This window comes from Mesoplodon bidens, assembly GCF_964165515.1.
Source record: "Mesoplodon bidens genome assembly, chromosome: X".
Lineage (NCBI taxonomy): Eukaryota > Metazoa > Chordata > Mammalia > Artiodactyla > Ziphiidae > Mesoplodon > Mesoplodon bidens.
The window spans coordinates 92607378-92621640 of NC_138163.1; the positions used below are offsets into that span (position 1 = coordinate 92607378).

The following is a 14263-nucleotide window of genomic DNA, read 5'->3' on the forward strand; positions in this document are numbered from 1 at the left end:
AATACTTCCTGACTTCCCACAGTATTTTCATAGAAACAAATGACATATAGTAGTGCCAGAACATCTCTATTCCTACTCTTCTCACCTAAAGCATTCTTTTCATTTAATTATGCTTTATGGGACCATTTTCAACCTCTGCTCCTTCCCTTCCATTTAAGGCTGAATGGTCATTAGTTAATATTCTTTTTTTCTTTCCTCTTACAGACCCATAAGCCATGTTAAAATTGGTTCTTTATATCAAGATGCTAATTGTCATGTAGGGGCTGTTGTCATTGTCCATTCCAGGTAGATTTTTGGGATACTTCAAGAAGTGCTCCTTGTTGTATGGGTATTGTCATTGTCCATTTCAGGTAGGTTTGTGTGTCCCTTCAGGATCCTTGCCTATTAATTTCTTTTACTTTTTTTCTGGTAAGTGGTCAGGTAAGACTAGTCTTTCTCTAGACCCTGTTTGTGATAGAAGAGTAAATACTCTTCACTGCAGAGTAAGTCCTCAATGCTAGCCTTGGTGATTACAGCATCATCACAGCTGAACCACTGGTCTTTTTGCTGCCGGATAAAACTGGTATAGTGTCCACTTTCCAAAGTTCCATGGTGATTAATCACTACAAACAAGGAATACTTATTCTCAGTGGGTGCACAATCTATTGGTGGCTGGCCTTCTTTAATTCTGCTCTCTTTAGTAGAGGCCAAAAATGGAGTCATGTCCAGCTCCAAGGGAAAGGAGATAAAAGTATTAATCTTTCGCCTCTGTTTGCCTACATATTCAAACCGCTTGAGATGAAAACAGGCCACAACAGGTAGTTTCTTCATTGTGAGTTGTTTGGTAGATTCCTGATAGCTTTGGCAACTACTGCATTTGATTTTGGCACTGTTTCCTAGATGCTCTGGCCTTGTAAACCACTGTAAGCAGTCTGTGAGTGAGGGAATTCCTGGTATGTAGTCATCCCTTCTCACTGTGCCATTAACCCTCTCTGGACTCTGGGAACTGAATGTGGCACAAAAGCCAGGAAAGTCTAAACTGATGCCCCAGCATGGATCTATTGTGGTGGACAGTTTGGAAAACTTGACATGTGACATCTGACTGCAAGCCACCTGTAAAGATTTGGTCTATGATGCAGTTACAGCAGTTGGGGTTATTGTTCTCCTGCCCAAAACTATCATCTTTGCTGTGTCTATGAAGCACATCTAATATTGCAGTGAGGAACTCATGGGCATCCTACTGCCTGTACCCTGCTAAGTGTTCTGCATGAATCCATATCAGGTGCAGTAACTTATAGGAATTGTGAGGAGTTCAGCTCCCAGAGTACATAGCATGAACAAGTGAAGACATTTCACAGACAAGACACAAGCTGGCGTGTGTCATTACACATCTGTGCTTGTCAGAGAGGAAGAAATCTTTCAGTAGAGGAATATGGGTAAGTGTCTGGACAATACAATTCATAAAACAGGTGTTCCCAAGATTGATTAGCCCTCTCAGGCCTACAGTACAGACTGACTTTTTTCTCCTCTTTTCCTTGGGTTTCACCAATTTTGGCTCCTGTTCCTTTGACTCACAGGTTGATTGCTTCTCTTCAATACCTGATGTCATACACTGTTGTTGAAAGACATCTGATGAAGTGGAAGCTAAGAAGTTCAAAATTTTCTCTTTTGTTTCTTTGGCAATCTGTTCTATGTCTTTGTCATATACGTAATCCTTACACATAAAGCAATATATAACCCCATGATAGGTGTCTACAGCTAAATTGTGCTGTTTGGTTTCTGCATGTTTGTGAATATGCTTCTCAGTAAAGCAGCCAAAAAAGACACAGGAAAGACAAGAGTGGAGTCTGTTCATATGGGTACTACATACATGACAGATGCATGACTTTGCCTTACGTTTCCTAGTCTCTGTCTTCGGGGTCCCCCTCCAAATGAAACGCTGGTAGATCAACTGCAGGTTTTTCTGCCAGTTCTTAGCTACTTTAAAGCCCTCCACATGAGAGCACCCTGCGGGACCCTGATCAAACTCCACCTCCAGCTACCAGTCCCCTAAGCCACCTCGATCCCCAGAGGGGTGTAGGTCAGCAGAACATCTTCACTGAGTCTGGGGCCTGGACCCAGGCCGGGGTCTATGCCAAGATCTGCGCCAGGGCAGGGACCTGGACGGCGGTGGAGGGGGAGGATGGGATGGAGGCAGGGGTGGGGCCCAGGGCCCTGACTGGCCTCGGAAGCGGGCCCGGGACTGGGGCTGGGGGCGGGGCTTGCGGCGAGGGCATAGAGGCGAGGAGCTGCTGTGACAGCGAGGGGCGGTTGAAGGGAGCATCTTCTCGTTGCTGCAGCTGCAGCTCCACGTCAAGATTTCCTCTGGTGCGGGCTTATGCTTCTGTGATGGCTCCAGCTTCATCTCCTCAGCTCCCTGGCCTGAATACGTCTTTGCAGCCCCCAGTACCCCCTCCTCCATTTCCCCCGCCTTCTAAGCCACCTCCTCGAGCGAGGCTTCTCCCTCACCTCCTGAGCTCCAGCGGACCAAAGAGCGGGAGGGAAAGGAAGCTTCTCGAACTTGGACCATCAACTCACTGCCCGGCCATTGGAGAGAGGCATCTGGAATCGAGCTGCGACTGTAGATGGAATGAGACAGGGATTTCTGCAATGATCTGGCCAGCTTCATGGCCGCGGTGCGTCACCGAGACCCCTCCCACCGGCCCTTGAGCTCAGCCAGCGGCTGCTGCGGATTGCACCTACTCTACTCGGAAGCTGCGGGAACTGGTGTGGAGACCTAGGCGGTTACCTGGTTTAAAGGCGATCGGATCGTGCTCTGGGCTGGGGAGTGGAGGGGGGTTGAAGGGAGGATGACGGAGGCAAGAAAAGGTAGGGGGACGGAGTACAGCCCTAGCTTTAGGGTGGAAAGAGATGAAATCTTTTAAAAAGGCGCCACCCTCTGACTGCTTTTCCTGCGCCTTGCGCAGCCTCGCTTTGGTACAACTTCCTCTGACGTTGTTTCCTTATATCCTAAAAACACTTGGGTCAACATTTTATTTTTAAAATGGCTGAAAGGGGGGCACCTATGGAAAACGGGCTCAGGGGAAGAAAGTGTCCCCCTGCTCCCACCTTACCAAGGTTCCTGGGCTGGGTGTGTTCCACACTTTGTCCCTACCTCCAAGCGCACGGTCTTTTGGCCAGCCGAGTTTTTGCGCCCTCTCAAGCCCTTGGGCGCTTGTGTCCCCACTCACCTTGTTACTTGCTTCATCACCCTCATTCCTTACGATTCCTCCAAACATTTGGACTCCTCCCGCCCTCCACGCGTTCACTGAGTGGCCCCCTAAGTCCCTACCTCTTCCCGCCTCCGCAACGCCCCCAGCCCCGCTGTTAATTTAAAGGTCTGAGTTACCTTGGGCCCCAAGCGCGTGATACAGAACCTCAGCAGCAGCTGCTGCTGTCCAGGCGCTCCTCAGCCAGCCTTCTCTCCTGACCTGTCCTCACGGCTGGTCACAAGGGGGCCGCCCCTGGCCCCTCCCCTCTCGACGTGTGGCCCCCAGCCCCGGATTCTGCACTCCTGCAGTGATGAATGCCACCGCTGTCCCGCGCAGTCAGACAAACCTCTTCCTAAAACAGATTCTACTGGAGGTAACCACAGTGACGGATTCTAGAGAAAGCCCCTGGAGTGGACGTTCTGACCTCACCTGGCTCCAGGCCCGTGCTCCGCAGAAAAGAAGTTTCACTGGGAAGGGGATGGGGGTTGTAGGGATGTCAACTCCCTAACAGGAGTCCCTTAGGGACCCATCAGAATCTGATCTCTAGGAGTTAAGTGGAGAGAGGGATTCTGTAGTGTGGGGAGGGGAAGCATAAGCAAGGGCTTCACACTCCTATGGGAGAGCCCTAGCACTTGCTAGCTGTGTGAGCTCAGATATAATACCTAACCTCTCTGAGTCTTAATTGTGGCGTCGTTTAAACAAAAATGGAAACAATAATCCCAAACTCTTATGAACACCAAATCATAGTCTATATAAAGGATCTTTACAGTAAACTTTATCTTTCACACCTCTCTTTCTCAGACCCGACCCTAAAATGAGCCTATAGCACAATACCTGATACATAGTACAGGAAAAGAGCAGACATCTCTTTGGAAGCTCTTTCAAAGTTATTGCTTAGTTCATCAGATTATCCCTCCTAAGCACTTCATGTACATGAGCAAGCACTCAACAAATGTACGCAGATCCCTTAACTGTACTAACCACACTAGGTTGTGCTTTGAGAAACTCAGAGTAAAACGATTTGTGTCCTCCAGGGGTTCAGAGCCCAGGAGATTTCTCCCTCCCTTTAACAGGTTCAGCATCCAAGGCCACAACCCCTAAGATAGATGCTATGTCCAGAGCTTGTTGCCCTTCTTGTCCAACCCCAAGATTATCCCTGCTCATCAGTGAGGATGTTTAATGCTACGTTTAATCTCTCTGGGACAGTCATGTATCTCCTTTTCTCAGGATTAGGATTCAGTTCTCTCGGGCTTCGGAGTGGTATCTTGAAGGTGCCTTCCCAAATGGATGTCAGTGATTTTAGAACATCAAAGAGATTCATTAATGTATATGAATTTTCAGAGTGAGCACAGATCAGTATGATCTTGGAGAGAAGAACCACCATAACTGTCCTATAGCCCAGAGTGACTATAAGTTGAGAGGTTCAAATAAGAGTTAGTCTCCTTCAGAAGAATATGTCTGCCTGGGAGACAAGAGAGTAACGCTCTTAAACTTTTCTATCATTATTAGCTGTGTTTGTAACCTAAAGCAAGCTACACACCATCTTTGCAACTCAGTTCCCTTCAAGTAAGAAAAGAGCTGGTTTGACCTGCTAGCAGTTCTTACCATAAACTCATGGCAACTCAGCAGGAATTCTAATGAGGTTTTCAATTCACAAATACTTGGTCCCCAAGTCAGCTAATGACCACGTACCTGACTGGAAAGGCCATTGCCACTCTCATGGTTCTAACTGCCACAACGTCACATCAGAGAGGGAAGGCTTCCTGTTTTCAGGCTAGAATTTTCAGCCTCTTTGGATGCAGCTATGCTCTTGGTACAGGAGTCTTGAGAAGGAGCCTTAAGAGCTGAACAACCCACTCAAACTGAAATGCATTAGTTTAGGAAAACTTTAGTTTGTCTTCCTCTGGAGTTTTCAAAGGACTTTTAGTAAAAAAAAATAATAACAGCAAAGACAGCAGTGTTTTCCAACACCGTGGAACTTGGACCTTGCATAAATATTAGAGATGTAGATGTGGTATTTAGACAGATTGCACCAGAGGATGGTGAAGCACACAGACAAGGTGGCAGTGAGGTGAGAGAAACAGAAGTGGAGTCACCAGTGGGTTCCCAGGAGGACTCTGAGAGGAGGCAGCGTTAGAGAGGAAATGGTCTGCCCTCTTTCTGGTGAGTGCCTAGTGGCACAGGGGAAAGTGAAGATCCTCTCGTGGCCTGAGGGGCAGTCCCTGCTATCTCCCCCTCCTCATCCCCTTCATATGAATCATTCTTTGTCTCGTGTGTCCTTCCTAGGGTAGAAATTTGGAGTAGGGTAAGAAGAGTTATGTGGTCCTGGGAGTCTGGCAGTGCCTCCCCTACCTGAAAAACAGCCAGTCATTGCCCCCACATACTGGCCTGCTCCACCCAGATCAAACCTTGTGATTCTGATCCACCTCTTGATGGTAGAGCCCTGAGGGCTACAACAGGGAGAGGGAGCAGGTCCTCAGGATTCCATGACGACTCCTAAGTCACCTCAGAGGTCCTGCCCCAGCTGTACTTCCAGAGTTGGCTTTGGTCTGGACTGATCTCCAAGAATCTGTCCTCCCTTCTGGTTTCCTCCAGTTTTACACCAGCTCAAGTGTTCCCTCCTCCAGTAGACCTTCTTTGATCCCCCAGATCTGGAGGGGTCCTTCAGAGTACAGCAGCACTACATAGGCAGGGCTCTGCTTTTCTAAGGAGGATCCTATTTTGTCCCTTAATTTGAACCCTGCCCCAGCCCCTCACCCTCTCCTAACCCTGTCCTTTTGTCAGCAGAAGGAGGCCTGCATGAGGAGACTGACCACAGAGAAAGAAGATATCTGTGTAAGTGTAACTGGAAAACATGTCCAAATCTCAATCATGTAGAAATACCTGGAGGGGAAGCTTTTTGGTATTGTAGACTAATTTATGAAAGAAAATACATTTTTCCCTAGGTAAAGATATTTGCTCAACCACAGCTAACAAAAGAGTTGCTCATTTCAGGTTAGCAGACCTAGGTGGAAATGCTGACTCAGTCATTTGCTAGCTATGTAACTAGCATGAGGCCTAATAGTATATGTTTGTGACAATTTACCAGCTAATGGTGGTGCTGAATGCTGATGCTACTGGTATTGGGACCAGACTTTGAGAACCACTGCTGTGGGTTAGTGTTAATGAACACAGGTCAAGGCCATTAAGCCTTAGCAGGAAACCTTTCTGATGTGACTGGTTTCCCAGGAGTATCTTATCTTGGCTTGCCTTTTGGCTTTCTAACTGCAACAGGTGTTGGAGGTATTTTGTGAGTAGAGTGGAATAAGAAAGAGAGGGATCTGGAAAAAGCCTGTTTCTGCACTCCTAGTACCTCAGGACCTTTAAAAATGGGCCCCCTGCAACCTCACGAAGCATCTTTCTCCCAACCTGGACCTCTTCTCAATCACCTCACTTCTCTGAGGCTAGCATTCCAAAAGGCAGACTTGCAGCCATTGCCTGCCCCTGGCTAGGTCTGCAAGTAGAGTGCTGTGGACTGGGTTAGGGTCTTTTGGGACCCACATTGTCCACCAGCCTCCTGCCCCCTACTCCACTGGATGCCTTCTTCTGTTCCATTTCTTCCCTGTGCACCACTTCCTAGCTGGTCTGCCTCCAGCCTTCAGAAGCAATAGCTTAGAAACCGCTGCTCTGAGCACTCTCCTGCTCACAGACCTAGAGTGATTCCTGTGTCTTCTTGGTTCTTTTAAAAGGAAACTACACAACATCCCCAAATCCCAGATGTGCCCAACCTCATCTTCACTTTCTGTCCATCATGACTCCAGTGCTTCAACGACAGAAACCTCTGTACTGTCCCTGTCTATGAGATAGCACATATGAAATCACCCAGCGTGTTCAGCCCAACCCCTTCCATTCCCCATGGATTCTCATTTCATAATGTCTCCTAGCACAGGCATTTTCAAACTTTTGGCACCTTGGGTCCCTTTGGCAGCTGGAGGTAGCCTATTGTTTGCTTAAGATAATAATATTTGTTTTTAATAAATGCATAAAGTTAAATTCACAAAATTGTAACAGAAATTTATTATAATGAAACACAGTTTTGAATTTTTAAAATATTGTGATTTGGTAACATAGGCTTTTTTATTAATGCATTAAATAACAGTATCTAGTGCTGGGCATGATAACAACCACAATTTCAAAGTAATTATGAGCATAAACGATACTTCGAGAAATGTGAAACAAATGTGATGGGATATAAACATCTTTATTGGTGACATTGTCACATGTACTACTAATATTACAGTGGTTTCTAGCTTAGGTTCATCGTTGAATTTATGTTAGAGATAGATGAAAATAAAGACATAGGTCTTTTTCACATCCATATGAACAGACCTCTTTGAATTCCATATTCTGACTACTCTTGCTTCATAATGTCCTGACCACTTTGCCTGTTTAGTGGACAAATGTATTACAAACCATCTATTAGGTGCATATTATGTGCTATTTTCTCTACACCCATTTAAATGTATTCTATCACTTGTGGTGCAAGGTAGGTATTGTTATCCACACCTTGTAGTTGGGAAAATGAAGGGACAATTTTGCATTGACCCAAGATCACACAGACGAGAATGGGGAGTGCTGGCCCTGGAGCCTCCGGAACTTTTGACATAGTGCTACATTTTGTCTCCTAATCACTTATTGTATTTGCTTCAGCTCTTTGTATGGTAGAATGTAATTGGAGCATGTGGCTGAGTTCACTATGTTTCCACACAATTCTGGGTAAATTAATGAGTATTTCTGTAAGGGAGTCAGGTAACTCATTCACTAAAGAAGCCAACAGATGCATGTTCCAGTGGGGAAGAGATGAGGATCCTGGAGCTATAACTGGTGGGTCCCCTCAGGTCTGACTATGTAGAGACTCTGAAAGAGAGGCTTGCCTGGGGCCTCAGCAGAAGGGCATGAATGTGCAGTTGATATTGAGACAGTATACACTGGCACCTGTAACTTTTTAAAATACTGAAATAATTCCAAACCAGTAAGTATATATGATAGTACTTGTGAGAAGTGGTAAAGCAATGATATAAATTGTCACCTAAATCATTAGATGGCATGCTGACCCCTGCTAAATGGGCATCCTATTGCAGTGACATCTGAGAAACATCAATGGTGCTTATTGACTGCAGGTTTGGTCTGTCTCATGGTAGCCAGTACAGTTGCATTTTCCATTCTTTATGAAGTACTTAGTACTTTAGAACAAGTCACTACTTCAACATTAACCTAAAATTACATAATTGGTACTGCTACTGAATACAAAGGTCTTTATGTTGACTTTTTCTTATTGGTTACTGTTTTTGATAAAGTTGTCAATGGGGACAATATTTTGATATCTAAAATTTTAAAACATTTAAATTAAAAAAGCAAAAACATGCAGAACTATGAGACCACCAATTTTGGATAATTTATCTCACTTTTTATGTTAAATATAAGAGCCATAAACTTCTGCATCTCTGGGAGAATAGAAGGGATATAAAAATAAAAATGAATGACCTGGCCCATCTCATAGCATTGTGAAAAAAAAGAGTAGTCTATATCACCTTTTGAACAGTGTAAGAATCTGTTTAAAAAAAAGACAATGTATATATATGACATGAAAATCCATTTGATTATTTAAATTTAGGAAGGAGTGGTTTATTTTATATAATATGATTTTTAATTTATATTTTGAATAGATAATATGCACAGGGCAGAAATTCAAAATGTACAAAACTGTATATAGTGAAATGTTTCCCTGCCTCTCCTGAACACAACCTCTAGCATCTCCCTGCAAGAGACAGTCACTATTCCTAGTTTCATGTGTATCTTTCGAGAATTATTCTATGGAAAAACAAATTTCAATGTGTACTATCTAGTTCATTTTTAACACAAATGGCAGTAAAAATATAAACATTGTGCCTCCTAGAGTTTTTAAAACTAACAATATATCTTAGAAAGCATTCCACAAGAGAATATAAAGAACTACAAAATTGCAGTTGTGAAGGATGATAAGTATGGAGATCTAATGTACATGATGACTATAGTTAATAATGTACTGTGTGGAATACTGGACATTTCTAAGAGAGTAGATTTCAGGTGCTGTCTTCATACACACAAAAATGGTAAATGTGTGACGAGATGATACATTAATTAGTTTGAGTGTAGTAATCATTTCAATATGTATGTACACATTCAATATGTGCATATATATATAAAATCTCAAACCATCATGTTCTACACCTCAAATATATACAATATTTACTTAACAAATCATTCTTTAAAAATTGCACTTTGGTGATTATAATGTAAAAAAAATGAACATAAAGGGTTACCTGATACTTAAAAGGATGCATAAAATTACTGATATTGATAACTTTAAAGAATTGCTTTTTGGAAGATATTTCGGTTATATTCTACTGTTTGTCCTTTCAAACAATGATACAAAGAATATACTTGTACAGCATCATTTCCACATCTATGTGTCTACCCTGGAACAAATACCTGGAAGTTTATTCAAAAGCTGTTCCCTGGGTGTCTACTGAGTGCCAGGCTGGGGCCTCATGCTCAGGATTACAACATGCTTAAGTTTCACACTCAAGTCGCATCACACAGTGACGTAACAATGCATGACCCATTATTGTGAACCCCAAATCATGGTTGTCAACATCAACAGTCAGGGGATAAAACAGCCACAGCAACTAGGGAAGAATGTAATTCATTTGCCACTAAAAGCACTGTTGCTTTCAGCCACTATTTGGGGAGGCCGCCATAAGAGCTCTACATTTTCCCCCCAACCTTCTGCACCCATCTGTGAAACCCAGGACTTTTAATGTCCCAGGGAGAGGTTTTCTGGGACAGAGGGATTTGGGCGCTAAAATTGGGATAGTCCTGGGCCAATGGTCACTCTTCAACTGTCTCAACCAAAGAACTTTGTAAAATTTTACTTAAAATGTGAAATTTGGAAGGAACACCATCTGAATTAATTTACCAAACTTTATTGTCTGTGCTTGAGAGAATGGAGTTAATGAGAAAATGCTCTGATGAACATGTATTACAATTTGCAAAGGTGTTACCAGTGTAATGCCAGGGAGAAAGCCTGGAATTTTAGCCCACCTGTCAGATAGTTTCCCAAATGTTTTACTTTGGTGATAAGTCTTCAGGTTCAATTATCTCTGGCTGGTGCACAAAAAGATGTAAGGTAAATATTCCCAATATTTCCCAATAAACTTTATGTTTACCACCTTACTTCAAATAGCCAGCAGAGTAAATTAACATTCTGATATACTAGACATTGAAATGCTGAAAATAGGAAGAATACTTGGACCTCTACAGGCTCCCTATGGTGACAGAGCTGCAAAATAGTTTAGAAATCATATCAAGCAATGTCTTCTATACACTTTAATAGAAATTGGTTGTTAAGCTACGACCTCTATCATGTGTCAAATAGTTATATCATAAATAGTTTATTCAGGGACAAAAAGGAATATACTTATGATTTTCACTTATACAGCGATGTATGTATTGATTTAAATGACCATACCATTTGTAAATTATTTTGAATATCATCTTTGCATGTATGTGGTCTCAGGTTTCTTTCCCTCGCAGGCCCTCCTTTAGAGATGGAAGAGGTTCTGAAAATAAGGATAGATTCTCTTTCAGCTCTCAGTTTCTTCTCTGATTGTTCATTAGGTTTTATCCAATTGCAGCTCTATTTTTAACCATCTCGAGTGTCCCCAGAAACAGGGGTTGACCCACTGTGTATGAGCTGGATGGTAAAAAGGGCAAGTGACTCCAGTGGTAGGTAGTGACCCTAGACCATCTTTTCTTCCTCTCCTCCTGCCAGCCCCCACCTCACACTTTGCCAGCAATTGAGAGACTTGAGCCTCCTTCCTTCCATCTGCCACCAGAGTCAATCAGACCTATGGAGATCAAATGCTGTGGATTTTTAGGGTCAGGTCTGATTACATCTAACTTTACTGCTTTGGAAACTGCAATTTGTTTAATGTGTGGGCAAATGTGATTCAATTTTCATATCTCTATGAGGACTGATATGCCTACATTCACAAAACGAAGTCAAGTCAAGTAAAAAAAATCAGGTTATACTATATACTACAAAGATCCTATTTATAGTAAGATCGTAGTCATCTAGAATATGCATATGCACAGAATATAAGAGGGGAGGAAATATATTGCAATACAATCAGTGGGGATTTATGGTGACAACAGTCAACTTTCTTTCCTCTTTCTTTGTTTCTACAAACTGTTGTCATGTGCCTATGCTATATTTTCACGATGGAAAGATTGCCACCCCCTGTCTCAGGGTAATGGATCCCCAGGGACAGGGGATCCCCTAGGCAGAAGTTCCTAAAGAGTGCAAGATTCCTTTGCTATACTGCAGTTGCTCTGCAGATGGTGCTGATTTTCAGTAGGAAGTGTACCCTTGGTTCTGACCCCTAGAAACCTCTCTGCACCTTAATTATGTTCTCTACCAAGCTTACATTCTACATACGAGAGAGCAAATAAGTCCTGTCACCTGGTTTCTTTTAGGTAAGAAAATTTCAAGCACACCACCCTCAGCCTCCTTACCAAAGGCACATATTACTGTATACATAATTTGTTCATATGTCCTTCAACAAGAACAAAAAAAAGTGATTAAAAAAATAAAATATTGTCTAAGAAATCAGGAAGACATCCCCTTTATTCAAAGTTCTTTCTCTAGGTAAATAAACATTGTTTCAAGTTGCAGAGCCATTTCCAGCACTGCTTGTTGAAGATTGACTTATATCTGCCAGAATCTACAATTGGCATGACTTCCATGAATATGTGACTGATATTTCACAGACATTTTTCTTATTTCACTTGCTATTGTTCTCATGAATGTGCCTTTTTTTTCTGTTCCTCATCTCTTGCCCCCACATTATTACCCCCAGTAATCCAAGCATTTCATTTTTTATTTTTTATTTATTTATTTTTTTTGTAGTACGCGGGCCTCTCACTGTTGTGGCCTCTCCCGTTGCGGAGCACAGGCTCCGGATGCGCAGGCCCAGCGGCCATGGCTCACGGGCCCAGCCGCTCTGCGGCATATGGGATCCTCCCAGACCGGGGCACGAACCCGTATCCCCTGCATCGGCAGGCGGACTCTCAACCACTGCGCCACCAGGGAGGCCCCATTTTTTATTTTTAACTTTTTATTATGGAAAAGTTCAAACACATAAAAGCAGAAAGAATAGAAAGAATATCCCATGTGCCCATTAAGTTCAGAGTCATCAATTTCAACAAGCATTAACTTTCTTCAATTCTTGTTTCATCTATCCCCCATCATACTTAAACTTTTTTTTCTGGAGTAGTGTGAAACAAAGCGTAGACATCCATTCATTTCACCCAGAAATTCACTTTAATAGGTAAGGACCAGTTTTAACATAACCACGGCACAGTATCATACCCAAGAAAATGAAAAAGATTGACTTAACATCATCTACTACCCAATAGCTTTTCTATTCCCCCAGTTGTCTCATAAGTGTATTTATACAGTTTGTTTGAGAAAATTAGGATCCGAAAAGTTCCACACATTACATGTGGTTGATATGTCACTTAGCACTTTTTTCTTACATCTTTATTGGAGTATAATTGCTTTACAAGGGTGTGTTAGTTTCTGCTTTCTAACAAAGTGAATCAGTTATACATATACATACGTTCCCATATCTCTTCCCTCTTGCGTCTCCCTCCCTCCCACCTTCCCTGTCCCACCCCTCCAGGCAGACACAAAGCACCGAGCTGATCTCCCTGTTCTATGCAGCTGCTTCCCACTAGCCATCTACCTTAAGTTTGGTAGTGCATATATGTCCATGCCTCTCTCGCCCTTTGTCACAGCTTACCCTTCCCCCTCCCCATATCCTCAAGTCCATTCTCTAGTAGGTCTGTGTCTTTATTCCTGTACTGCCCCTAGGTTCTTCATGACATTTTTTTGTCTTAAATTCCATATATATGTGTTAGCATACGGTATTTGTCTTTCTCTTTCTGACTTACTTCACTCTGTATGACAGACTCTAGGTCCATCCACCTCATTAAAAATAGCTCAATTTCATTTCTTTTTATGGCTGAGTAATATTCCATTGTATATATGTGCCACATCTTCTTTATCCATTCATCCGATGATGGACACTTAGGTTGTTTCCATCTCCGGGCTATTGTAAATAAAGCTGCAATGAACATTTTGGTACATGACTCTTTTTGAATTATGGTTTTCTCGGGGTATATGCCCAGTAGTGGGATTGCTGGGTCATATGGTAGTTCTATTTTTAGTTTTTTAAGGAACCTCCATACTGTTCTCCATAGTGGCTGTATCAATTCACATTCCCACCAGCAGTGCAAGAGTGTTCCCTTTTCCCCACACCCTCTCCAGCATTTATTGTTTCTAGATTTTTTGATAATGACCATTCTGACGGGTGTGAGATGATATCTCATTGTAGTTTTGATTTGCATTTCTCTAATGATTAATGATGTTGAGCATTCTTTCATGTGTTTGTTGGCAATCTGTATATCTTCTTTGGAGAAATGTCTATTTAGCTCTTCTGCCCATTTTTGTATTGGGTTGTTTGTTTTTTTGTTATTGAGTGGCATGAGCTGCTTATAAATTTTGGAGATTAATCATTTGTCAGTTGCTTCATTTGCATCTTTTAATATACTGTATTCCCCCTCATTTTTTCTGTGCCATTTATTTGCTGAAGAAAATATAATCTGCTCACTTCTTGCCAGGACTGGAAAAACAGAGGGACCCTCGTTTAGAAGCCTGGCTAGGACACAATGGCAGTCACGGTTTTCCTGGTCCTCAGGCCAGAGGGTTGGGTCTGGGAAGACGCTGGGTCATTCCTTCCTTCTTTTTTCTATGTGAAAAATTTGCTTTCGTGTGCTTCATGTGTACAACTTTTATAATGAAAAATAGAAACATAAATAGAAACAAAAACCCTTAATCAGATCATGCGCCTTGGTTTTTATTGTCATTGTGGAATGGCTACATATTCCAC

General features: G+C 42.6%; 1 protein-coding gene across 1 annotated transcript; it reads right to left on the reverse strand.

The window, feature by feature from the left end:
• Positions 1-426: 426 nt before the first annotated feature.
• Positions 427-2597, reverse strand: USP51 (ubiquitin specific peptidase 51; the record flags this gene model as incomplete). The annotated part of the gene is given in 8 exon segments (XM_081223232.1): positions 427-1060; positions 1062-1216; positions 1220-1291; positions 1295-2017; positions 2021-2074; positions 2078-2452; positions 2456-2563; positions 2565-2597. Coding segments are annotated over 8 exon segments (2124 nt in total). The 5' UTR covers positions 2568-2597.
• Between the last annotated feature and the right edge of the window lie 11666 nt (positions 2598-14263).